General features: G+C 41.5%; 1 protein-coding gene and 2 pseudogenes across 10 annotated transcripts; 2 read left to right on the top strand and 1 right to left on the bottom strand.

Moving 5' to 3' along the window:
- The first annotated feature begins 749 nt into the window (after nucleotides 1–749).
- LOC114289912 (uncharacterized) lies at nucleotides 750–11,107 on the top strand. 9 transcript variants are annotated; one of them, XM_082914399.1, is made up of 9 exons: nucleotides 832–993; nucleotides 2,221–2,285; nucleotides 8,301–8,358; nucleotides 8,552–9,637; nucleotides 9,763–9,885; nucleotides 9,971–10,090; nucleotides 10,176–10,271; nucleotides 10,391–10,590; nucleotides 10,677–11,107. In XM_082914399.1, exons 4-9 carry the CDS (start codon nucleotides 8,555–8,557, stop codon nucleotides 10,924–10,926), a joined length of 1,872 nt encoding a protein of 623 aa, XP_082770525.1. In that variant the 5' UTR covers nucleotides 832–993; nucleotides 2,221–2,285; nucleotides 8,301–8,358; nucleotides 8,552–8,554; the 3' UTR covers nucleotides 10,927–11,107. The 9 variants fall into 9 exon arrangements, with proteins under 9 accessions (XP_082770523.1, XP_082770519.1, XP_082770520.1 ...); XM_082914398.1 differs by having other exon boundaries at nucleotides 922–993; nucleotides 8,464–9,637; XM_082914393.1 differs by lacking the exon at nucleotides 2,221–2,285 and having other exon boundaries at nucleotides 751–993; nucleotides 8,464–9,637.
- A 2,575-nt stretch (nucleotides 11,108–13,682) lies between these two features.
- Nucleotides 13,683–14,519, top strand: LOC145813647 (putative xyloglucan galactosyltransferase GT19 pseudogene; annotated as a pseudogene).
- Nucleotides 14,520–16,520: 2,001 nt separating this feature from the next.
- On the bottom strand, nucleotides 16,521–25,317 carry LOC145820034 (receptor-like protein kinase 7; annotated as a pseudogene). Its single transcript, XR_014360939.1, has 4 exons — nucleotides 24,882–25,317; nucleotide 24,766; nucleotides 17,500–19,686; nucleotides 16,521–17,022 (listed from the first exon to the last, which is right to left on the bottom strand). The product of XR_014360939.1 is annotated as a receptor-like protein kinase 7 (transcript).
- Between the last annotated feature and the right edge of the window lie 401 nt (nucleotides 25,318–25,718).

Below are 25,718 nucleotides of genomic sequence, written 5' to 3'. Positions count from 1 at the left end.
ATATTTTAATGGTTGTTTGGAAATACCTAAAAAAGTCATTTTTTAGTGATTTTTTTTCAAAATTATGTTAAAATATTTTACTTTTCTAGTTAGTCTTGGGCAGATGAATGCAAAAAATCATTTTTTTTTGGAAAAATTCCAAAAAAAGTTGAAAAATCAAAATAAGCCAAAAAAGTCAACAATTTTTCGCTTATTTTTGAACTTTTTTTAATTTTTCGTATCGTCGAGTTGAAATTTCGAAGCCTAAAAATTTTTAATTTTTTTTTTTTAAATTCACTAAAATCAAAATAACGCCAAGTTTGGGTACTTCCAAAAAAGTCAAAAAGTCAAAAAGTTACTCAAAAAGTTAAAAAGTTAACACTATTCACCAAAAGTCAACAATTACGGATGCACAACTCCCAATTCAAAATTTTCCCTACAAATCAATTTTTACAATTTTTTATTACACATTTTTCAATAAAAAGTCAAAAAGTTAACCAAAACATCCATATTTTCAACCTCAATTTTTTAGTCCAAAAAGACAAAAAGTGCACTTTTTTAGTCTTCTCAAACTTGGCCTAAAACTCCATAAATTGTTAAATCAAAACTCATGGGTTGCTTACAGCCCTAATTGCATACTTGTGTTTCAAATGACAAAAGCCAGCAATAATAAACAGGGGAAGCATCAATTCCTTTAGCTTTAGGGAAAAGTGAAATGACAGATATGCCCCTGGATTCCGTTATCTGTAACTTCCTTCTGAAGATAAGAGAACTTTGTAACAGCTGCTTACAGAGAACTTTGTCAGGTGTTTAAAATTCTCTCTCTCTCTCTCTCATCGGAAGAAATGGAGGAGAAACCCCAATTGTCGATCATCAATATTGAAGAAGATGGAGGTGGTGGGGAGGAGGAGGATGAGTTATACGAGAAGATCGAAGCGCCCAAGTTCGTGGACTTCACAGCCTCCTCCGATCCCTATCCTCCCGACGATCGTTACTGGTTCTGTTTGCGTGTCGGTACGTGTTTGTTTCCTCATCCCCACCCACATCATTCACTTGATTTCCTGATTTTGTTTATTTGTTTATTTTTTACTTTGTGTTTTTCTTCTTGAGGGTTTGATTTTGATTCATGTGTGTATGTACTAATCTATGTCACAGCTCTGCTTTTCTTGTCTACTGATTAGTTTGTTTGTTTAGTTAATCATTCTTTTTGTTTAGTTAGCTCTGCTTTTATCTGAATATGAGGATTCCCTCCCTTCCAAAATCTGTATTAGAGGGGCTGTTTGGGGGTGCCCATTTCAATAATCTGAATCATTCATTTTGTTAGACACTTCGTATATTTTATTCACAAAAAAATTAGGTTGATAAGATAATTGAAACTTGTTTAATTTACCGTGTTTTTACTAAAAAAATGAATGACAATTGTGTTTTTAAAAATGAACCATACATTTTTTTTGATAAAAAAATAATAAATTGAACAAGTTGTAATTATTAGATTAATCTTTTTTTTTGTTGTTGATAAAATACATGAAATGATCGACAAAATGAATGGTTCGAATTATCGAAACGGGACCCGTAGTGGCCCCATAAGTCCAAACAGTCCCCCTCCTCCTTAAAAGAAATGGGCTTTCTTTTTCTTTGATTTTCACTTTCCCTTACCAATCTGCACCAGGGTTATGAATTTGAGCTTTTGTTAATCATGGATAAATTTAGGTTGTATTTTACATAACTCTTTTTTCCTTTCTCCTTTCCAAATTCTTATTTAAATTAACCTGGTTCTCATCACCTTTGAACTTTTTATTTTTTAAACTCTCTTTTTTTCTTTTTCTTTTTATTTTTTCATTTTTTAAATTTAGTAGACTCTATTTGGTTGCCGAGAAAATTGAAGAAAGAGGGAAATTTGTTAATGAGGTGTTGCATCTTTTAAAGGCTATAGCTTTACTTTTCTGCTCTAGATCTAGAGACACACACACACACACATATTATTCCAAAAGCGTATGGATAGGTCTGATTACCCATTTTTTCTTGTGGTATGTATGTGTAAAAGTTACAATGTTTGATCTTTCTTGTTGCATTTCCTTCATTATATAAAATTTGGATTTTCAAGCTAAAATGTGCCAATTACCCTCTATATGTTCTCTGTAGTCCGAAAATATCAACCGTTGGCTTGGATATGCATCTAGTATTTTCCAAATAAACAATCTTTAATACCTTGTGTGACTCGTCTATTCAATTATGTCTCAGGATGTGATCAAAAGCATGAAGAGGAAATCGACCCTGAAGCAATTTCCAAAAACTTTGTTCTTCGGGTTGGTTATATGTTGTCCTTTTTGTTAAATGGTGTAGTTGAAAGGTTATAATCTAGAGTTTGATGTTAGGATCAAACACACCCAGAAAAATTGTTTCACACACACAAAGAACACAATATTTACGTGGTTTGGCCCAATGCCTACATCCACGGACAGAAATGAGGATTTTTCACTAAAATAGAGCATAATACAAATACAGAGGAGAAGATGAAACTCACTCAACTCACAGCTCTCACTCTCCAATTTCTGATACAAATCACCCTCTCCCTTCCGTCTTTATTTATACACAAAGAGAATGAGAGAGAGAGAGGAGACAAACCAACTCACCAAAAAATTTCTACCCTCTTTAATAGCAATGGTAAAAATCAACAAAGACAACAACGGGAAGAGAAGGGAGAGACAATCTTCCAGATGCCCAACTCAGACCTCCTTCTCTCGAGGTGGAAGTCTTCTCACGCCATGTTCTCTGACTCTCTCTTTTGCATGGTTTTGCATGCATGGTTTTGCAAACATGTGGGTTGGAACAACAATTCTCCCCCTCCATACCCACATGCATGACTGACTTCTCACTTGAAGTCCATCCCAGCAATGTCTCTGCAAATTTTGAGTTTGTCTCTCGAGACCACCTTTGTAAGCATGTCAGCTGGATTCTTATCTGTGTGGATCTTGATTAGTTCCAATAACTGCTTGTCCATCACTTTACGTATCCAATGATACCGAACATCAATGTGCTTTGTGCGAGAATGGTACATCGAATTCTTGCGCAGGTCTATGGCACTCTGGCTATCACAATGTACCGTGAACTTTTCTTGCTTTAATCCCAACTCTTGGAGAAACCGCTTCAACCACAACATCTCTTTCCCAACTTCCGCTGCGGCAATATACTCTGCCTCTGCTGTGGATAAAGCAACACATTTCTGCAGCTTGGACTGCCAAGACAGAGCTCTCCCTGCGAAAGTGAACAGAAATCTTGATGTAGATTTCCTACCATTAAGATCGTCTGCCATATCTGAATCAGTATAGCCTTCCAAGACTAGTTTAGCATCTCTAAAGCACAAACACATTTTTGTTGTACCCTTGAGGTACCTCAGAATCCACTTGACTGCTTCTCAATACTCTTTTCCTGGATTGGAAAAGAATCTGCTTACAACTCCAACCGCATGAGCAATATCTGGTCGGGTGGACACCATTTCATACATCAAACTCCCTACAGCGGATGAGTAGGGAATTGCCTCCATCTCTTGTCTTTCCTTCGTAGAGGAGGGACAAGAATTCTTGCTCAGCTTGAAATGATTAGCTAGCGGAGTACTGACTGGCTTGGCATCTTTCATGTTGACCTTCTCAATCACCCGTTCAATGTACTTCTCCTATGACAGCCACAACTTCTTGGCTTTCCTATCACACACAATTTTCATGCCCAAAATTTGCTGTGCAGGGCCTAGGTCTTTCATGTCAAAGGACTGTGATAACTCCTTCTTCAGTGATCTGATTGTTGTGGCATCTTGTCCAACGATCAACATGTCATCAACATAGAGCAGAAGTATGATAAAGTTTCCACCGGGAAATTTCCTGACATAAACACATTGGTCTGCAGCAGTTCTCTTATACTCATGACCTACCATGAATGAGTCTAACTTCTTGTACCACTGTCTCGGCGCTTGTTTGAGGCCGTAGAGACTCTTTTCAATCTGCAGACTAAGTTTTCTTTCCCTTTGACTTCAAAACCTTCTGGTTGCTCTATGTAAATTTCTTCCTTCAGATCACCATGGAGAAATGTCGTCTTCACATCCATCTGTTCAAGTTCCAAATTCAAACTAGCTGCTAGTCCCAAAACTACTCGAATGGATGTCACTGTCACAACTGGCGAGAAGATTTCATCAAAATCAATACCTTTCTTCTGCCCAAAACCTTTGACAACCAATTGAGCCTTATACTTGACTAGCTTTCTGCTGCCATCTTTCTTCAACTTGAACACCCATTTGTTCTATAATGCTTTTCGACCCTGGGGAAGCTTCACCAAATCATAAGTCTGATTCTTCTACAAGGACTGCATCTCTTCTTGCATAGCTTGCTGCCAGCTACTCTTCTCCTTATGATTTTGGGCTTCTTGAAAACTTTCTGGCTCCCCCTCATCGGTAAGCAAAATATACTCAGAAGCAGGGTATTTGGATGACGGCTTAACCTTTCTTGTTGATCTTCGTAACTGTGGACCAACAGTCTCTGGTAGAGGGGGTTGTGGCTCTCCCTGCTCAACACCCTCTGCTTCTGGATCTTCTTCTTCTAGAAATCCATCCTGCAACTCTACATTATTGACTGCATGCTGCGGTAGCTCTTCTTCATCAGTGGCATACTGTGATGGTGCAGGGTTTGGAATAATTTCTGTAACATCATCAACTTTGGGTTTGGTTGGTTGCCCAAAGTCTTCTACAGTCTGGCCTTCTTGAAACACCACATCTCGGCTTCGAATGACCTTCTTGTTTTTCGGATCCCACAATCTGTATCTAAATTCTTCATCTCCATAGCCAATAAAGATGCATGGAGTGGCTTTGTCATCCAGCTTCTGTCTGTGCTCCTTGGATACATGTGCAAATGCTTTGCACCCAAACACTCTCGAGTGAGAGTAAGAAATCTCCCTTCCAGACCATACTTCTTCTGGAATCTGAAAATTCAGTAGAACTGATGGCGATCTGTTGATCAAATAGCAAGCAACACGAACAGTTTCTCCCCAAAATGGCTTTGGCAGCTTTGCCATTTTAAGCATACATCTGACCTCCTCCACAATGGTCCGGTTCATTCTCTTGGCTACACCATTATGTTGTGGGGTTCCAGGAACAGTCTTCTCATGCCGAATACCGCGAGTAGCACAGTAGGCTTCAAACTTCTTTGACGTGTACTCGCCTCCATTGTCTGTTCGGAGACACTTCAGCTTCTTTCCGGTCTCCCTTTCCACCATAGCATGGAATGCCTGAAAATGCTGGAACACCTCAGCTTTGGTCTTTAAGACATAAACCCATACCTTCCGTGATGCATCATCAATGAACGTCAGGAAGTATTTTCTATCACCCAAAGATTCCACTTCTATGGGACCGCAAACATCAGAGTACACCAAGGATCCTCTAGAGTGAAATTTTCCTAAAGTTTCCTAGAGTGCTACATTGTGTGGTTGAGATTTACTGGCAAGTCACATCAAAAAATGCTTCCCAAAGATGTGACTTGCCAGTAAATCTCAACCACACAATGTAGCACTCTAGGAAACTTTAGGAAAAAATCACTTTAGAGGATCCTTGCTCATCAGAGTATACTCTGCTCAACAACTCTGATTGTCTTTTGGATGATGAATGGAAAGCGACTCTATGATGCTTCCCAAACAAGCAGATGTCACAAGGATTTAATTTTGCATCTTTGGCAAAGGGAATAAGTGACTTCTTTGCAAAAATCTGCAACCCTTTCTCACTCATGTGACCCAGTCTTTTGTGCCACAAATTTGGTGATGCCTCATCTTCTGCTGCATTGAGGCTATCTGAATTCACCTCCACATGAGTCTTGTATAGTGTGCCAATTGCCTGTCCTTTGGCTACCACGAGAGATTCCTTTTTCAACTTCCATATGCCTTTGTCGAAGTAGTTCTCATAGCTTTGTCGATCTAAGGCTATCCCTGAGATAAGATTCAGGCGTAAATCGGGAACATGTCTGACATCTTTCAACACCATCGTGCACCCAACTTTGGTTTGGATGCGAACATCACCAATTCCCACAATCTTCGAAAAACTGGAGTTACCCATCTTCACTGTACCAAAATCTCCAGCTTGGTACGTACTGAAGAACTCCTTCTGGGATGTAGCGTGGTAGAAAGCTGCTGTATCTACCACCCACTCAGTGTCGTTGTCTGACATATGGAGGCATTCTTCTTCTTCAACAGAGAATAATGCAATATCTTCTGAGACAGTAACTGCAGTGTTCCCATCTTCGGCCTTTGGCTGTCTATTGTCTTGTTTTTGTTCTCCCTTCAAGGCATAGCAATACTTCTTTATGTGACCCTCCTGGCCACAATGGTAACATTTGAACCTTGGCCGGCTCGTACCTTCTCTGGATTTCCCTCTGTCTTGAGATCTTCCTCTGCTGCGTCCTCTACTTTTGCTTCTTCCCTTGCCCCTGCCTCTGTCTCTGCCTTTATTTTCTGTGACGAGGGCATGGGATTGATCTCCACCCATTTCTTTCTTTCTTGCCTCTTCACTAAATAAAGCATCTGTAACCATCCTCATGGTTAGTTTTCCTTCTGAGGCAGAGTTGCTGAGGGACACCACCAATGTCTCCCAACTGTCTGGCAAAGAACTGAGCAGCAATAGGGCCTGCATCTTATCATCTAACTCCATTTTGACAGTTGCTAGTTGGTTCACCAGATTTTGAAACTCACTGGTGTGTTTAGCAACAGAGATACCGCCTTTCAACTTCAAATTCACAAGTCTTCTCATCAGGAGGGCTTTGTTCCGAGTAGTCTTCGACTGGTACATGCCTTCTAACTTTGTCCAGAGAGCATAGGCATTAGTCTCCTGGGCGACATGGTGGAAGACACTGTGATCGATCCATTGTCTGATCTGGCCAATGGTCTTTCGGTTCTTCCGCTTCCAGTCTTCATCTTTTTCCATTGCTGGTTTAACTCCATTAAGCTCAATGGGGTCAAACAAATCTCGGCAATATAGGACATCCTCTATTCTAGGCTTCCAATTGGCATAATTGGAAGTATTCAGCTTTATCATGGAACCTGAAGGCGACGTTGATTCCTTCATCATACAAAAAGTGATCTCTGGCTGAAAAACAGGTTTTGCTGTGGAGTCCAGACTGGTCAAATTAGGCTGAAAAGCACTTTGGATTGCCAAAAGAAAGACTGCAAATTTTTGAAATCAAATTTGCAAAATCTGACCATACAGATGTGTCCGAAATATTCCAAATAGTTGGAAAGCACTATTGGATCACCCAAATCGAACGTCAAATGGCTTAGACAAAGCCAAAACAGATTGAATGGTTCAGATCGGCAGAATCTGGTGCAGCTAAGAAGCACCAGATTATTTCTCCAGTTCGGCTGGCTTCGGGCTGACGTCAGCGGCTCAGTCAACGGCTCGGTCAGCGGCTTTGACTTCGGCTCAGCTCGGCTTTGATCGGCTTGGTCAGCGGCTGGAAGGCTTGGTCAATGGCTCAGATTCGGCTCGGCTCGGCTTGGATGATGAAGTCGGCTGGCGTGCGCGCGTGCGGCGCGTGTATGCCCGTGAAATCACGCTTCTTCTTCCTCTGGAAGCGCATGAGGCGCGTGTGAGGGTGGGGGCGCGTGGGAACGACGTCAGAGGAGCATGGAGAGCGTGCGGCCTACTCCGACCTCCATTTTTGACGTGGTTTTTTCCTATGTGCTTGTCTCATTGAGGGCTTCAAGCTTATGTGATCAAAAGTGGATTTTGACTACTTTGATTTTTAGGCAATTCTGAAAAATGCACTCTGTTTTTCCAAAAAAAGACTCAACCAGCTCTGATACCACTTTGTTAGGATCAAACACACCCAGGAAAATTATATCACACACACAGAGAACACAATATTTACGTGGTTCGGCCCAATGCCTACATCCACAGACAGAAATGAGGATTTTTCACTAAAATGGAGCATAATACAAATACAGAGGAGGAGATGAAACTCACTCAACTCACAGCTCTCACTCTCCAATTTCTGATACAAATCACCCTCTCTCTCCCGTCTCTATTTATACACAAAGAGAATGAGAGAGAGAGGAGACAAACCAACTCACCAAAAAATTTCTACCCTCTTTAATAGCAATGGTAAAAATCAACAAAGACAACAACGGGAAGAGAAGGGAGAGACAATCTTCCAGATGCCCAACTCAGACCTCCTTCTCTCGAGGTGGAAGTCTTCTCACGCCATGTTCTCTGACTCTCTCCTTTGCATGGTTTTACATGCATGGTTTTGCAAGCATGTGGGTTGGAACAACATTTGACACATTGATTCAAACAGGTCATGGCAGCCAGGAGTCCCAATATCCTCACAAAGCACTAAACAAAAAGGCTTCTAGGTACTAAAAAAAGCTTTTAAATGGATGAATTTGAATTTTTGTCATTTTTTTTCCTGTGGTCTATGTAATTTTAATTTTCAATTAACACTTTACTTGATCTTTTAGTGTGAATGAGAAATGCCCACTTTCAGTTCCAGCAAAACCTTCAAAGTCTGGAATATCAAGATTAGCAGTGATTTCTTCATTTTCTCAGGAAATGGTTGATGCCAGAGGGAAAGTTAAGCCTCTTTCCAAGCTTAGTTCAACCCCAAATCCCAAGGTCAAGCAAGTTGCAGCCAAGTACTTAACTACTCCTGGGAACAAAAATTGCCTTCCGAGTCCAAACTCCTTTCGAAGTGTTCAGAACCCAAAGCCAACAAGCATTGCAGAACGAAATAATAGAACAGTAGCAAAGGCTTTGGTCTTCCAATCCCCAAAGAAAGTCATCAGCATAAAAACTTCATCGGAATTGCGTACTCCTTTAACAAAGATTTGTGAAGGGATGAAGAGGCTTGGGATAAGCTGTCAAAGGAAGCATATATTGGGGTATTCTAACAAGTCATCAAAGGACATTAGACGTGATCCTAACAAATCATTGCCTTTGAATCCATCAAGAAGAAAACTAAGTGCCTACAAGGACAAAAGCAAGGCCAAGGAATTGTTTGGGCCTCCAAATTGCAAGGAGAAGGGAAATAAGCCTTTCAACTCTATGCCCAGGGAAACAGTTGAAAATGACTTAATTGGCATGGAGATTGACATGAAATCAAGGGATAGCTCGGTATTAGGTAGTTCAAGGATTACTGAAGCAAATGTATGTGAGGAATGGTTGTCAACTGAAAAAACATCAGGAAATTTGTATACCATAACTTCTACTCGAGAAGAAGTCGTTACTTGCTTAGAGGTAGTGCCACTAACAAAGAATTCAGACATGGTGCTGTTAGATGCCTCAAAAAGCGAAATGAACACCTCATCAAACTCTAAAGATGGGAGTTTGGAAGAAAATGATTTCCTCAAATTTGAAGAAAACTCTGAAGGGGGCAATGAAAGCAGTGAAGGAATTGACAAGGAAAGAAAAACAAAAGCAAGTTCAGAGAAGAGAGAAAGCCCAGAAGACCACAACACGGAATCTGAAAATTTAGGAGTAATAGGACATGAAGGTGAAGCAGTGGACAGCGATGACAAAGAAAATGCCTATGGTGATGACAAAGAAAATGCTTTGGTCTCTGATGGTAACAGGTGTGAGGCTAGTTCTGGGAAAAAAATATTTCGCAAGCAAGAGACAAATGAAATTACTAAAAAGGTTCTATTTCTTTCTCTTGTGTTTTAGAATAACAAGAACTTTATCACATATAATTTTCTGTTTCATATTAGATGGTTGCATCATCTCATTATTTTGATTTTCTTATACTTTTGAAATTAATGTAGGTTAACCAAACACAGGACAAAAATTTGAAAGAAGGGCTCACTGTAGATGCCACTGGTGCTCAAGGGGTGAAGTATAAAAAACCAAAACCCACAAATCCCAAGCCTTTCAGGCTAAGGACTGATGTAAGCCGTGCCTTTCCCAAATTAAATATGTACAAAAAAAATATGTTCTTGCTTGTCACATCTAATAGAACTGATGATTTTTTAGGAGAGAGGAATTCTTAAGGAAGCAAAATTGGAGAGGAAAATGCAAGCACTAGTTCATGGAATGAAATCCACAATGCTCCCAAGCAGAAGTTTGCACAAAAAGCATAGGAATGAAATCCAAGTGAGCATTTTCTTGTGGGGATTATTTCTTGTATTTATCATGGAATGAATAATACTGAAGCCAGATAATTTGCATTTGATCGCAGAGAAATGACAAGTGCCTTGAACAAAGAAAGTGCAATCACGATACAAATGAAAGCAGTGGAAATGAATTACAGAAAAATTATAAAAAGGATGAACCTGTAAGTCATCTTCATTTTCAGTTGTTTACTTATTTGTACACTTTTAAATTCCTCTCTGTTATTGTAAGGTTCAAAAGTTTGAGATTTCCTGAAAAAATTCTTTATCTTGTAATTTGCAGAAACAGAGTCGAACAGCTTCAGAAGGACAAGCATATCCAAACATAACCCCACAGAGATGTTCCAAATCAACACAACAAAACCCTAAACCAATAACCTTCAGACTTGAATATGGCAGGGATGTTAATAGTCAAAAATCAGAAAACAACTTAAGAAAGACGAAGTCATCTTCACAGCATGAACAGTTTATTAGTCCCAAAGGGTGTGTACTACTCTTGGTTTAGTATTGTCTCATCCTTGATTTATGAAAAATTCTCCATAAGACTGATTTAGTATACACTTTTTCAGGGTTGCTTCAACGAAGAAGGCAATGGCTTATGGTAAACAACACACTGTGATAAAAGAAACATCATCAACAGCTTCAAGGTCTGAGGAAGCAGGAGAGCCAAGCCATAGTGATATTAGCCATGCAAATAAAGCTGCTACTTCCTCTGCTTCCAGGTTATTGTCACAGGGAAAAAGGCCTTTAACCATTCCAAAGGAGCCAAATTTTCACAACGTCCACATACCCAAGTGTTGCGCAAGGAAAGTGGCTTAGGCAAAGTGTTATTGTCTTCTTCTTGTTCAATTTTTTATTGAATTATATTTGCTTGTTTAAATTTATTTACTTTCCATTTCATACACAACGCTCTGCAACTTTGTAATAGTTGAGGTAACTAATGTATTTGTGTGTATTCATCTACACAGACATGCAATAAATTGTTTCATTCTTTTAAGTCTGCATCATTTCAGTTTTATGAAGTCATGTACCCTGTAAAATAAAATTGATGTATATTATTGATTGATTGTATTTACTGATATTACAAGATTGATTTGTGTATATTGATTACAACTCCTATATATAGAAGAGAAGGTAGCAGATTGTGGTGGTGCTGGTAGGGGGTGAAGTGGAGGTGGTAGGTAGAGTGGGTTAGGTTTAGTGGAGTTGAGTGGGTGTAGTGGGTTAGGTTAGTGGGTTAGGTTTAGTGTACATTAACAGCCCCCCTCAAACTCAAGGAGGTTAGACACAAACCAACTTGAGTTTGGAGAGAGTTACAAAACAGAAAAATAAACTGATAAATAAAATAAAACAGGATAGGAGACACGGTATGGTCGTGTCAGACCGTTGTAGCAGACAGTTTACGGGGTCATGTCGGACCGTTGAAGCAGACACTGTGTGGTCGTGTCAGATGTAGAAGACAGTTTACGGGGTCATGTCGGACCGTTGTAACAGGACAGTTTACGGGGTCATGTTGGACCGTTGTAGAAGACAGTTTACGGGGTCATGTCGGACCGATGTAGCAGGACAGTTTACGGGGTCATGTCGGACCGTTGTAGCAGGACAGTTTACGGGGTCATGTCGGACCGTTGTAGCAGACACTGTGTGGTCGTGTCAGACCGATGTAGAAGACAGTTTACGGGGTCATGTCGGACCGTTGTAGCAGAACAGTTTATGGGGTCATGTCGGACCGTTGTAGAAGCTGTGGTGGTGCACCGAGGAGGCGACTTAGGGAGTGCGCCATGAGCGACTTATACATGATACTGGTATAACCCCCCCTCAAACTCAAATAGGTGTGAAGATAGAAACCTATTTGAGGTTGAAACAAAGGGATTGATAAAGTTGACAGGTGTAAAAGACACTGTATGAGTGTGTATATAGGCTGCCCAAAAAATATACATGGATGTAGATATCGAGCCCTCAAAAGTCGTGCCCTCAAAAGGTGTGCCCGCACCCTCAAAAGGCGTGCCATCAAAAGGCGTGCCCGAGGCATCAAAAGGCGTGCCATGAAAAGGCGTGCCAGTTTGTCGGCGAGAAGAGGCGCGCGATGCGCGTGGCTGCCTCGGCTATTTAACCAAGACAGAGCTGAGGCAGAGGCGAAGACAAACAATTGGCGAAAATCCTCTGAAAAACTCTTCGTTTTGCTGAGAAGGTTTTGCTGAGAAGATACTCTGTAACACTCTCTATAACACTCTGTTGCCCAGAAAAAATGGCTTCGTCTTCCCGCGGGCTGCTTACCCTCTTTCCCGACCTCAACGAGTCCACAGGAGAGAGAACTGGTGCGGTGGCCAGTGAACCTCAACCAAACACTGCTGGGTTTGCTCCGCTGAACTTTCCGATGCGGTCTGTGGAGCAAAAAATGGCGGTGCAGTCGGATGTGGAAGCCAATCAGTATACGTTGAAGGCATGTGTGGAGTCCATGACGGCGGTCACAAATCTGTCGCACCGGCTACAGAGTAGGACAAATGAGGTGCAGCAGTTAAACTCCCAGCTGGCTCTGCTCCAACGCATGTATAAGGATGCGCGAGCAGAGATGAGCGTGCTAAGGGCAGAAAACAAGGAGCTGAAGCGGAAGGCCACCGTGATGTTCCGCTTTGGAGGTCCGCCATATGCTGCAGTGGAGGAGTATGGGGGAGTGAACGTGCTCGGCGGCGTGGAAAACACGGAGGCAGCACCGTCAAGGGCCGCCCAGGACGGAGGCAAAAAGAAAAGACCGGCGGCAGAGTAGAGAAGAAAAAATCCCACCTGCGGATGTGGGTGGTTGTTTGTATTTCGTTATTTTTTTTTTTTTTTTTTTTTTTTTTTGTTTTTTTTTTTGTTTTTGTTTGTTGTGTATGGAAAAAAAAAAAAAAAAAAAAAAAAAAAAAGTTTGGGAAATGAAAACCGAGATGGTTGTTGTTTTGTGTTTTTTTTTTTTTTTTTTTTTTTTTTTTTTTTTTTTAGATATGTGATAAAATAAATGAAATTATAAAATCAATGGGGAACAGGTTGGCAGAAGAAAAGTGTAAAAGAAATGATGGGAAATATTAAAAGAAATGTGGGAGAAATGATAAGTGTAATGTGATGATGATAAAAGAAAATAAAAATCAGGAAGAGACATGCCACGTGAGTTGAAGAATAAAAAATAAAAAAAAGGAAAAGGTTGAAAGATTAAAAAACCAGAGGTGCATGTGTGAGTGTATGAGTCTCTTGTTTATATTAAAAAAAAAAACCAGAGGTGCATGTGTGAATGGTGTAGCAGTGTAGTGTGGGTGGAGAATAAAGAAAAGAAAAGAAAGGGAATCATGTGATTGTATTCGGAATTGTGGCCTGGGTGGAGAATAAAGAAAAAAAAAGAAAAGAAAACAGGATAGCTGTCATCCGGTATTCTGAATGGTGGCCTCAGACCCACATGAAATGTGGCCAAAAAAAAAAAAACCCGTGAAAAAAAAAAAGGAGAGACAGAGAGTGAGGGGATATAGTGGAGGGTTTTCGGACCAGTGAGGGGAGTCTGAGATTTCGGAGATTGAGGACTTGAGAGAAGCGAGCTTTGATCGGACGATCCACCCATTTGGGGCACTTCCTTTTTGGAACTACCCGAGGTTTTCAATGTCACTGCGTTGACACTGGAGTCCAGAGCTTGGCCTTGGCAAGAACAAGCCATTCCTTACCCAACTTCGTTTCACCCACAAAACAATCCTCTTCTCGATTCGTGGGTCGCCCGGGTCCGCCGTTCCCGGCGGAACAATTTCATGCTTTTCGCCGGCGGCGGAGGGATACCCTCGTCGCCGAATATTCGCCGGAGTATTCGCTTGGAATGTGATAACAGTAATTCGAGCGTTTCGAATGGTGGGTTTGCGAAATTGTGTGAGTTTGTCGATTGTTCTAATGGGGTTTGTGAGAGAGACCCAATTCGATTCATGAAACCAAGGTTGCAATCCAGCTTTTGTTTGCAGCCTCCTGGGGATACTCCAACGAGGCGGTCGTCTTTCGATAGTATTCTCGCCGGTTGTATCCCAGTTTTCGTCGAAGAACAGTCCACGAAATCGCAGTATAATTGGCACTTGCCTGAAGAGGAATTTGGGGAATTTTCAGTGTTTATACCCAAGGAAGATGTGGTGTTTAAAGGGTTGAAGATTGTGGATGTGTTGATGGGGATTCCTAGAGTTGACGTGAGGAGGATGAGAGAGAAACTTATGGAGTTGATACCAAGGATTGTGTATAGAAAGCATGGAAGTTCACTGGGATTGAGGAGTGTGAAAGATGCATTTGATGTTGCTATTGATGGAGAGAGAGGATTGAAGGAGGTGGGTGAGAAGGTGGTGTTGGTTTTGATGAAGCTGCAGGTGGTGGTGGAGAAGTGGATGACGGCAGCGAGGTGGTGTTGGGTTTGATGGATGAAAATCCGGCATGCAGAAATAGTTGGAAGATGAGAGGTCCGGCGGGCGGCTAAGGCGAGGCTGCCGCCCGCCGGTGAAGCGAAAATACTAGGTTCTTAACCTAGCTCTGATACCATGTAAAATAAAATTGATGTATATTATTGATTGATTGTATTTACTGATATTACAAGATTGATTTGTGTATATTGATTACAACTCCTATATATAGAAGAGAAGGTAGCAGATTGTGGTGGTGCTGGTAGGGGGTGAAGTGGAGGTGGTAGGTAGAGTGGGTTAGGTTTAGTGGAGTTGAGTGGGTGTAGTGGGTTAGGTTAGTGGGTTAGGTTTAGTGTACATTAACATACCCTATGTTTTTTCCCCCTTGAACAGAATTTTTTGTGATTTATATATATATATATATATATTATTTTGTAGTGTTTACATGAAGAAATAATCGTGATACCACTATCCTGACTTTAGACACTGTAGCTTTAAACTTCTTGAAGTAAGCTCACTAGGCATGTAATTAACTTGAAAGACGATAAAGGTAAAACAAAATTGCTTAATCAAAGTGTAAATGAAGTTGTTATTTAGTCTATTGGTATAATTAACAAAAATTTGACAAAATATGTAGACATATATATATATATATATATATATATATATATTAAATGGGTGAACAAACGCATGTAGCTGCAAAAAATAAAGCCACCCCTATGCACTTGAGGACTGTTGTGTGTATACTTATCGGAATGCTTCTGCAATTAAAAGAAATAAGATGATATTAAAAGATTCAATTCTTCTAAAAGGTGATTGATTTTAACAGCATTCTTTATGTCATGGTTTAGCTTGATAACCAAAAGCCCAATTAGATTTATTTTTGAAGTCAGTCATGATGAATCAGGTAAAATCGAAGAATTTCCTTGGACGAAATCACAGTCCTAGCTTCACAATTAAAGAATCCTATTCTCTTGGTTCTTCTACCAATCTTGAAGTATAAGACTTGTACTTTGAAGAGAAAGGGATAAGACAGAATAAAGAATCAAAGCCAATGGACCTGATCCCATCCTTCTCATTATTGCATGTTCAATTTGCTCATAAAGGGAGAAAGGCCTTCATGTGTAATAAATACGAGTCAATCATGTTGGGTAAAGCTGTGTACACTGGTGGCACTGAGGTCCTCTTTTTTTAAAAATTATTTCCCATTACTTGACAAATGAAGTATACAATGCAGCATAATCAACTCAAATTATATAAAAAAAAAAAGTTCAAGAGAGTGAGAGCAGAGCTTCTCTCTCTAGGAGATTTCCGGCGGTGTTCCGGCGAGACTCCGACAACTCCTTTTACATTACTAAAGTGTAGATCTACACTCCTAAAGTATAGATCTACAATTTTAGAGTGTAGATCTAAATTTTTTATATCTGAAATAGTAGTTTGAGAGTTTTCTTCCCTGATTTCTGCATAGATTTTTGGATTTTCGACACCCATAATGATTCCCCTCCTCTCTCAAGCCTTCCTCCCCAACTTTATCTTTTGGTGTTGTCCGAAGTACGGTGGCAGCGGCGGAGTTGGGCAGCAACGATGGGGACGACAGGCTTTCAGGCAAATTTTGGCCTCCAGACCACAATTTTGAGAATATTGGTGGTTTTTCCTAGATCATAACTAGTTTTTTTGACGAATTTTTTGCTATTTGTTTTTTTTTTCTTTTCATTTTGTTGTTTGGTTTGTATGGCCCTTTGGATCTTGTTTCTGTATGTTATTGTTGTTTTAATATAAACGTTTTCATGTTCTCAAAAAAAAAAAAAAAAAAAACTCAAATTATTCCATTTATACTCAGTAGTTCATCACCTGCAAATGAGTGGAATAAAAATAATTGTATTTCATATCATTACATACGTTTCTCTCTGCCTCCCTCTCTTACAGGCTAAAAAGAGCTAAACTAGCAAGCTTGGCATTTGAATTTATTACCAAATAAACATTACAATCTGATCATATAAACTAATGGACTTGTTGATTTACTGGCAACAAATTGAGGCGTGCCATGTTTACACTGATCTTCACTTGAATTGTCTACTGTGTTATTAGTCCCCAGATTAAGAGCTACTCTTCCAACTGAATCTGTGTCATTGAACTTGCTATTGTTCTCCAACTCCTCAGCTCTTACTGTTTTCGCCGCCTTTACTGACAATTATGCCTGTTAAATTACAAGGCTCGGCCTCTTCCAACATCTGCACTATCATCCTCATGGAAGGCCTCAGTGCTGGAGTCTTCATCGTGCAGTGAACTGCAATTCTCAACACCCTGGCAGCATCTTCCTTCATGGCCTCTGAGATGGCTGCGTCCACCAAATGAATCAAGCTGCCTTTGCTTCTCATCTCTTCGCACACCCACTGGACTATGCCTTTGTTCTCTCCGAACTCTGGCTCGACAGGCCTCTTTCCTGTCACTAGTTCCATCAGCACCACTCCAAAGCTATATACGTCACTCTTCTCGTTCACCTTGCTTGTGTATGCGTATTCTTCAAAACCAAAACAGGGCACAACAATCAGTTTCATTGCAACAAGTAGAGAAAATTTAGAACCACCTATTGTGATTTCAAAACACTGAAGCACTTCTGGAAAGTAAAAATGCAACTATAATGACAGAACAAACAAAAATGAGAAAGTAAAATAGGGTAATTACACAAGAATACAAGATATACGTCGCATGTCCATGGGCGAAGAATGACAAAAGGTTTTGGCTATTAAAATAGGAGAAAATACAATAAGCGGCTGTCTCTTTCTAAGTCGTCTATAACAAGAGTTCGCTCTACTCACGTAACCCTATTCCCCGAAATAACCTATAATATATTAAAATTTGAATACAACAAGAACTGAGTTAGACATTAATCGGTTTGAGCAGGTCATGTGCATGAACCTGGTAAAGCATGAGACATTCACAACAGCTACTAAACTTTATCACTGAAAATAGCATGTACATGGAAATAAAAGCTAACCTGGAGCTATGTAACCATGAGTCCCTGCAATAATGTGGGTAGAATCCCCAAACTCCATTTTGCTGCACAACTTTTGCTAGGCCAAAATCTGCAATATTGGGCTTCAATTGCTCATCCTACAAGATGTTGCTTGTTTTCACATCTCGGTGAATCACTGGCCTATCACACCCATGATGCAAGTACTCAAGCCCTTTGGCAGCCCCCACCGCAATCTCGTATCGCACCTCCCAATCCATCTGGATCTTCTGACACGTGTGCAACCTGTCCCACAAACTCCCATTAGGCAGGTACTCGTAAACCAGCAGATTCCAGTCCTCGCTTGTAATGAAACAATATAATTTCACTACATTCACATGCCTAATCGAGCTCAACATGGCCACCTCGGCATCATATTCCAGTGACCGGAGATTTCCCTTAGGAATCATCGCCGAGCTGCTCCGGCAGCTTCTCCGGTCACCGGAATCTGACTTCCAAATATGTTTAACAGCCAATTGTTTGCCATTCCTTAGCATGACTTTGTACACATTTCCTGACCCACCTTTGCCAATCAAATTTTCCTTTTTGATTGCATTCGTGTCTTCCTCTTCAGTGAAGCTCAACATATGGAATTGTTTCATATCCAAAGAACTGTATCGTTTGATTGGACGGTCGTGATTTTCCGGCTTATATTTATACTTAACATACAGGAAACATGCAAGTGACACAAACAAGACAGCTGCCCCAGCTACAAAGCAAGATATAACCGTCCGAACATTGCTGGACTTGCCGGAATCTGACGAACATGGCCGGAGATTCCTCATATTCTCACCACATAGCCCCGGGTTTCCGGCAAAGCCACGGACAAATGCTTCAATCGATAAAGAATCTGGTATACGACCCATCAACCTATTGTTTGACAAATCAAGAATGCTAAGTTTTAGCGAAGATAAACTCACTGGAATTTCCCCGGAAAGTTCGTTGTGTGACAGATTTAAGGAGTTCAGGCTCCTTAAAGAACCAATACTAGCCGGAATCTTGCCGGAAAACAAATTTCCAGCGTGGTTTATGTCACTTAGAGAAACACACGAGCCTAAAGACTCTGGAATAGTACCAGAAAACAAGTTGTTTTCTAAATGAAGATTGCTCAGTTTCTTCAAATTGCCAATTGTTGCCGGAATTTCACCAGAAAATTGATTCGAAACCAGCTCAATGTCCACTAAAGAGGTAGATTCCGAGATTGTGGCTGGTAATTCACTGGAAAATTGATTGTGCGAAAGGCGAGGACAATGGACCTTCAAACTGGTTCATAGTGAGATCAATGATTGATAAATTCGGCAAGCTCCAAATTCCAGCAGGAATTTTCCTGGAAAGTGAATTGTTGTTTACTCGTAAACGATTCAACGACAAGCAACTCACATAGTTTTCCGGTAACCCACCGGTGAACTTGTTCTGAAGCATGAGAAGCTCACTCATTTTGCCATTTTTGCACATGTTAGGCGGTATAGAACCCGTTAGAAAGTTCTCCGAAACGTCGATGTATGTGAAGTTGCCATACAATCCAATGTTCAGAGGAATTGAGCCTGTGAGCTTGTTGGTGTACAGAGAGAGGTTTGTGAGGGAATTGAATTCTCCCAATTCAATCGGAATTTCACCCGAGAATTTGTTTTCGAATAGCTGCAATGAGACTAGCTTTGTCAAATATTTGATCTCAGAGATGTCTCCTTCAAGGCTGTTAGTCGAAGCGTCGAAATTGATCAAATTTGTGAGGTTTCCGAACCCATTTGGAAATTTTCCCGAGAGCTGATTTGAATAAAGCTCGAGCTGCCAGAGGTTCTTCAGTTTTGTGATTCCCTCTGGGATTTTCCCGGAAAGTTGGTTATAGGAAAGCTCAAGATTTTGAAGCAGAGTGAGGTTTCCAATTCCTTCAGGAATTTCTCCTTCAAGACTAGAGTTTGTGAGGTAGACCCGATACAATTTGTGAAGATTTAAAATCTCCAGAGGAAATGGACTCCAATCAAATGGGTTGTCACCGAGGCTCAAGAATTCAAGACTAGTAAGATTTTCCAGCGATTTCCATGGAAACTGGCCGGAAAATCCACTGTGGTTCAAATTCAAGAACTTGAGTTGGGTTAAAGAAGACAAGTCCGGGAATTTTCCGGCCAATGAATTCATACCTAAATCCAAGTACTGTAATTTAGTGCAATTCGACTGAAAGATTAGTTTGAGAGAGAAGCTAGAGAGCAAAGAGTGATAGAAGCTAGAGAGCAAAATGTTTCTGTATTGTGTGTTATATCGTTACAAGAGAAATGAACTCTCTCTTTATAGAGAGAAGAAATGTACATTGGATACCAAATGATGATCCATTACCACCGAAAGCAGAAAGGAAAAGAGACAGCTATACAATTAGCAATATTATATTAACAGCCCCCCGCAAACTCAAGGAGGGAAAGCATCTACCAAGTTGAGTTTGGAAACAAGATCATTAAAGCGGCCAGGAGGATGAGCCTTAGTGAAGATATCAGCGGGTTGATCGACTGAAGCAATAGGAAGAAGATGAACAGTTCCACAAGTAACATGCTGGCGAATGAAATGACAATCAATCTCAATATGTTTGGTGCGATCATGAAAAACATCATTGTGAGCAATCTGAATAGCACTCCGATTGTCACAGTAGAGAGGGGTAGGAGTAGATGAAGAAACTCCCATATCAGCAAGGAGCCAGCGAAGCCAGAGAAGTTCCTGAGTAGTATCAGCAAGAGCTCGGTATTCAGCTTCGGTGCTAGAGCGGGCAGTGAGAGATTGTTTTTTGCTACGCCAAGCAAGAAGAGAATCCCCTAAGAAGAAGCAGAATCCCGTGGTGGAGCGTCGATCCGTAGGATCCCCAGCCCAATCAGCATCGGAAAAGGCACGTAGGTCAAGAGAGGAAGAAGCCGAGAAGTGAAGACCATGGAACAGAGTGCCTTTGAGGTAGCGAAGGATGCGGAGTAGAGCAGTATAGTAGGGAGTGCGAGGAGCCGACATGTACTGACTGACAATGTGAACAGCATAGGCAATGTCAGGACGAGTGACTGTGAGATAGACAAGACTGCCGACGAGCTGGCGATAAAGAGTAGCATCAGAGAGAAGAGTGCCATCGAGAGGAGTGAGACGAATCTGAGGATCAATCGGAGTAGAGGCAGTTTTGCAATCAGTAAGACCAGCACGAGCCAGAAGATCGGATGCATATTTGGCCTGGGACAAATAGGAACCAGTAGAATCATGAGAGACTTCAAGGCCTAAGAAGTAGTTAAGAGTACCAAGGTCCTTCATCTCAAATTGTTGGTGGAGAAATTGTTTGAGGTGGAGAATACCAGCTGTATCATTACCAGTGATAATCATATCATCCACATACAGAAGAAGAAGAGTAGTACCATGAGAAGTAGTCTGTATAGAGAGCAGAGTCATAGGAACTAGAGGTGAATCCGAAGTCAAGAATGGTAGAACTGAACGTAGCAAACCAAGTACGAGGTTCTTGCTTGAGACCATAGAGAGCACGCTGTAGTTTGCAAACCTGATGAGGTTGAAAAGTGGACCCAGGTGGAGGTTGCATGTAGACCTCCTCAAGGAGATGACCATTGAGGAAAGCATTTTTGACATCCATCTGAAAGAGCCCCCAGTGGCGAGCAGTAGCAACAGCAAGTAAACTGCGAACAGATGTAAGCCGAGCAACAGGAGAGAATGTCTCCTCATAATCAATGCCATATTCTTGGTTGAAGCCCTTGGCAACAAGACGAGCTTTGTAGCGTTCAATAGAGCCATCAGAATGTGTTTTGATTTTGTAAACCCATTTGCAGCCAATTGCAGTCTTGCCAGGAGGAAGATCAACAAGATCCCAAGTATGAGCTTTATCCAAGGCATGGAGTTCATCAGTCATAGCTTGCTGCCAAAGAGGATTAGTACAAGCCTCACGATAGGAGGTAGGTTCATAAGTAGAGAAGGCAGCAGATCCAACAATATAATCACGAAGATGGATAGGAGGTTGAGTTACCCGGTGTGGTCGACCCAGAGGAGGATCGGTGAGAGGAAGAGCCGGTGGAGAAGGAGGTGTGGTAGCAAGAGGTAGACCTTCAGGTAGAGCAGGCTGGACAGGATCAGGGGTGAGCAAGGGCGTCTCGATGGAGGAGGAACCTGTATCAAAATCAGCAGAGAAAAGATCGATGGAAGGATTAGTAAATAGTGCAGTAGTGGAAAGTCCGGGTAAGTGAAAAGAGGATAGCGAGGAAAACATTTGGTGTTCCCAGAAAACGACATGGCGGGAGATACGAAGACGTTTAGAGAGAGGATCCCAACAGCGGAAGCCTTTATGTTCAATGCCATACCCAAGAAAGCAACAAAGACGAGAGCGAGGTTCAAGCTTGGTGTGTTCATGGGATTGAAGTAGAACAAAGCAAGCAGAGCCAAAAACCCGGAGATTGGCGTATGGAGGGGGAGTGCCATGCAGACGTTCAAAGGGAGTTGGATTATGGATGACAGGTGTAGGAGCACAGTTGATAGTGTAAACAGCAGTGAGGGCAGCTTCGCCCCAAAAGTTTTCAGGGCAGGAAGAAGAGAGAAGGAGAGCGCGAGTAGTGTCAAGAATATGCCTATGTTTCCGTTCAGCGCGGCCATTTTGCTGGGATGTGCCAGCACAGGAACGATGAGGCAATGTACCATGATGGTGAAGAAAGGAAAGGAAATCTGAATCCCGATATTCCATAGCATTGTCAGAGCGAAAAATTTTGATGGTTTTGGAGAATTGGGTGTGGACCATTTGTGCAAAACGATAATAAATGTGTTTCAATTCAGACCTATGTTTCATGAGAAAAAGCCAAGTAAACCGGGAAAAATCATCAATAAAAACAACAAAATAGCGGGATCCCCCCATAGTAGTAGTAGGTGAGGGTCCCCAAATGTCCGAATGTATAAGATCAAAAGGTGCAAGAGAAACAGAAGTACTTTTATTAAATGATAAAGCAGGTTGTTTGGCAAGTTGACAGGGTATACAATCGAAATTATCGGGAATTACATGACCCAACTGTCCACTAGAAACCAAAGACCTTAAGCGATTAACAGAAATATGCCCTAAGCGACAATGCCAAAGATGAAAGGGAGATAATGAGGAAGTAGATGTAGGAGCAGCAATTTGAGGAGAGGCAGGAACATGAAGGTGAATGAGTTCATAGAGACGTCCATGCTTACGGCCGATCCCAATAGTCTGCCCTGTCTGAGGGTCCTGTACCAAACAATCAGTAGCAGAAAATGTGACAGTTAGACCAAGTTCACATAATTGACCAATGGAAATAAGGTTTAAGGTAAGAGCAGGGATATGATAAACGTGAGGTATGGATAAAGAAGAGGTGGAAACAGTACCAACATGACGAACAGACATGAGAGAACCATCAGCAGTATGTATTGAGGGAATATGAGGAGAGGAAGATAAGGAAGAAAAAATAGTAGAACTGGAGGTCATATGATTACAACAGGCAGAGTCAAAATACCAAGAAGAGTTACCTGGAATGACAGACAAAGTAGTAGGAGGAGGTGTACCAGATGGGGAGAGAAGCTGTTTGAGTATGGCCTCTACATCTGTTGGAGAAAAGCGAGGGGTAGATGGAGTAGGTGACTCAGAGAACCCGGCAGAGGTGGCAGTGTCAGTGTGATGAGACTGATTCCCGGAAGCAGCAGCAGCAGTGTGATGAGACTGATTGCCGGAACGGTGAAAGTTTCCCCGGGAAGAGCCACCGCGAGAGGAGTGGCTATTGGAGGATGAGCGAGAGGGATTGCGAAAACAATCCTGTTGCAGATGGCCAGGACCAAGTTTGTTGCAGTAGCGGCAGGATCTGACGGGGCAATGGACCAGGAGATGGGTTGAAGGAAGGCCCCGATTCTGACAGTAGAGGCAAGCAGTAGTCCGCTGGGGAAATGATGGCCGGGACGGAGGAGTGGCAAGAACAGAGTCCACATGATGAGTTTGAAGAGTACCGAGACGAGTCTCCTCGGAGAGCAACTCAGAAATTGCTTGTTCAAGAGTGGGCAATGGATGGCGATGAAGCAGAGAGGCACGTACGGGCTCAAAAGATGAGGTAAGAGCCATGAGAAATTGCACCAACCTTTGCTGGTTGCGATGGATAGTAAATAAAACGGCATCTTCAGGGTCATGCCATGCTGGTTCGGAAAGAGCAAGCTGATCCCAAACAGAGTACATTTGAAAAAGGAAGTCATTAATGGACTGAGTGGATTCTTGGCGCATGCGGTGAAGTTGGTTCTGAAGTTGATATTGATGGGCAAGACCAGTAGTCTGGTATCGTTCTTTCAAAAAATCCCAGATGTCTTTCGCAAGAGTAGTTATAGAGTCAAGCTGAAAGCGGCCAAATTGAAGACTGATAGAGGTAATAGAGGTATTACGAAACCAGGTAATGATTTGGTAATTCTTACTGTCCCATTCCTCAAGTCGGTCTTCATATGTAGCAGTATGAACAGGAGTTTCAGTAGTGGCACTGTCTTTTACTGGTTTAGCCACATCCCCGGTGACAATTCGCCAGAGCTTCTTGCCTTTGAGGAAAGAGGACATAGCTTGGGCCCACAGAACATAGTTTGAACCATTTAAAATGACGGAAATGGGATGGGAGGCATCATGATGATCCATAATACTAGTTGAGTAGGGTTAAAGTAATAGAAATAGATCCGTAGGAGCAAAATTAGGTAAAACAGAGTGTACCAGTGAGTCCGGAAGGTCGAAAATAGCAAGGAAAGGTATGCTGGACAGAGATGATGTCAGCAATGATGTCAGCGGCGCACGTTAGCAGAGTGCAGGGAGGAGCACGTTAGCAGGAAGGCAACGGCGCACGTTAGCAGACAGGCGCAGGCGCGGCGCACGGTAGCTGGTTTGGCGCACGTGGGTGCACACTAGCAAAGCGGCGCACGGTACGCGTACGGTAGCAGGCGCGGCGTATGGGAGCCGCGGACGTGTGGGCGCGTGTGGGCGCGTGGCGGAAGTGAGCGACAGGAGTTGGCGCGTGTGGGCGCGTGTGAGAGTGGTGGCGGTCGTGTTGACGCGCAGAGGCTAAGGGCGGCGCGTGTGGGCGCGTGTTGGCTTTTCTGAGAACGGGCTTGGTGCCGTTGGACTCAGGAGAAAATTTCGAACAGGTTGATGCACTCTGATACCATGAAAGATTAGTTTGAGAGAGAAGCTAGAGAGCAAAGAGTGATAGAAGCTAGAGAGCAAAATGTTTCTGTATTGTGTGTTATATCGTTACAAGAGAAATGAACTCTCTCTTTATAGAGAGAAGAAATGTACATTGGATACCAAATGATGATCCATTACCACCGAAAGCAGAAAGGAAAAGAGACAGCTATACAATTAGCAATATTATATTAACATCGACAATTCTTCAGTAACAATTTCATACAATGAATTCAAACCCAGAGAGAGTTTTTCAATGGATTGAAGAGAGCAATTGCGTCGAGAGGAAGAGTTCCAGATAAATTTTGTTGAGAGAGATTGATTTCTTTGACAGTTTGGTCGGAGTTGCAAGTGATTCCAGTGAAGTTGCAGATTGAGTTTTGATTTGGTGTCCATGTATTGAATACATTTGTGTTTGAATTTAGCAGTGAGGTTTTGAATATGAGAAGGGATTGGAGGTCGTTGGTTTTGGAGAGAGAAATGAGAGAGAGGAAGGAGAGGAGGAAGAGGATTTTGCGGCTGGGATTTTCCCGGAATATGGGTTCGGCCAACATGGCGGCCGGTGGTGGAGCAAGGAGGAGGAGGGAGGGTTGGTTGGTTGGTGTTTGTTTTGTTTTGTTGTGTAAATGAAATGTGGATATAAGACTTGGAGAATCTAGTCTTATCATTGAATAATACACGGGGTGGCTTGTAGGAGTTCGAACTTTTTGAGTTGAGTTGGCACATGGACATTTTATTTGTGATGTTTTAAATAATTATATTTTTTTATTTTTTTTATAAAATATGAATTGGATATGGATTAGATTTGAAGTGATGTGATAGATATGTAATATCACTTAAATAAGATGATATAATTTAAATAGGATAGTGACTTTTTAATTTTTTTAAATTATAACAAACAAAACCTTAGATATGAAGAAGCATAATGGGACAATTTATTTTGAAGCGAGACATTAAAATAAAATAAAAATTACCTTCAAATTTTAAAATTAAAAAAATTATATTGCTATACAAATTTAAAATTATTATTTAATAATTA

The sequence above is a fragment of the Camellia sinensis genome, chromosome 2 (genome assembly GCF_055761805.1).
Source record: "Camellia sinensis isolate YWXY chromosome 2, ASM5576180v1, whole genome shotgun sequence".
NCBI lineage: Eukaryota > Viridiplantae > Streptophyta > Magnoliopsida > Ericales > Theaceae > Camellia > Camellia sinensis.
The sequence above is the reverse complement of the archived record's forward strand: the minus strand, read 5'-3'. Positions and strand labels throughout refer to the sequence as shown.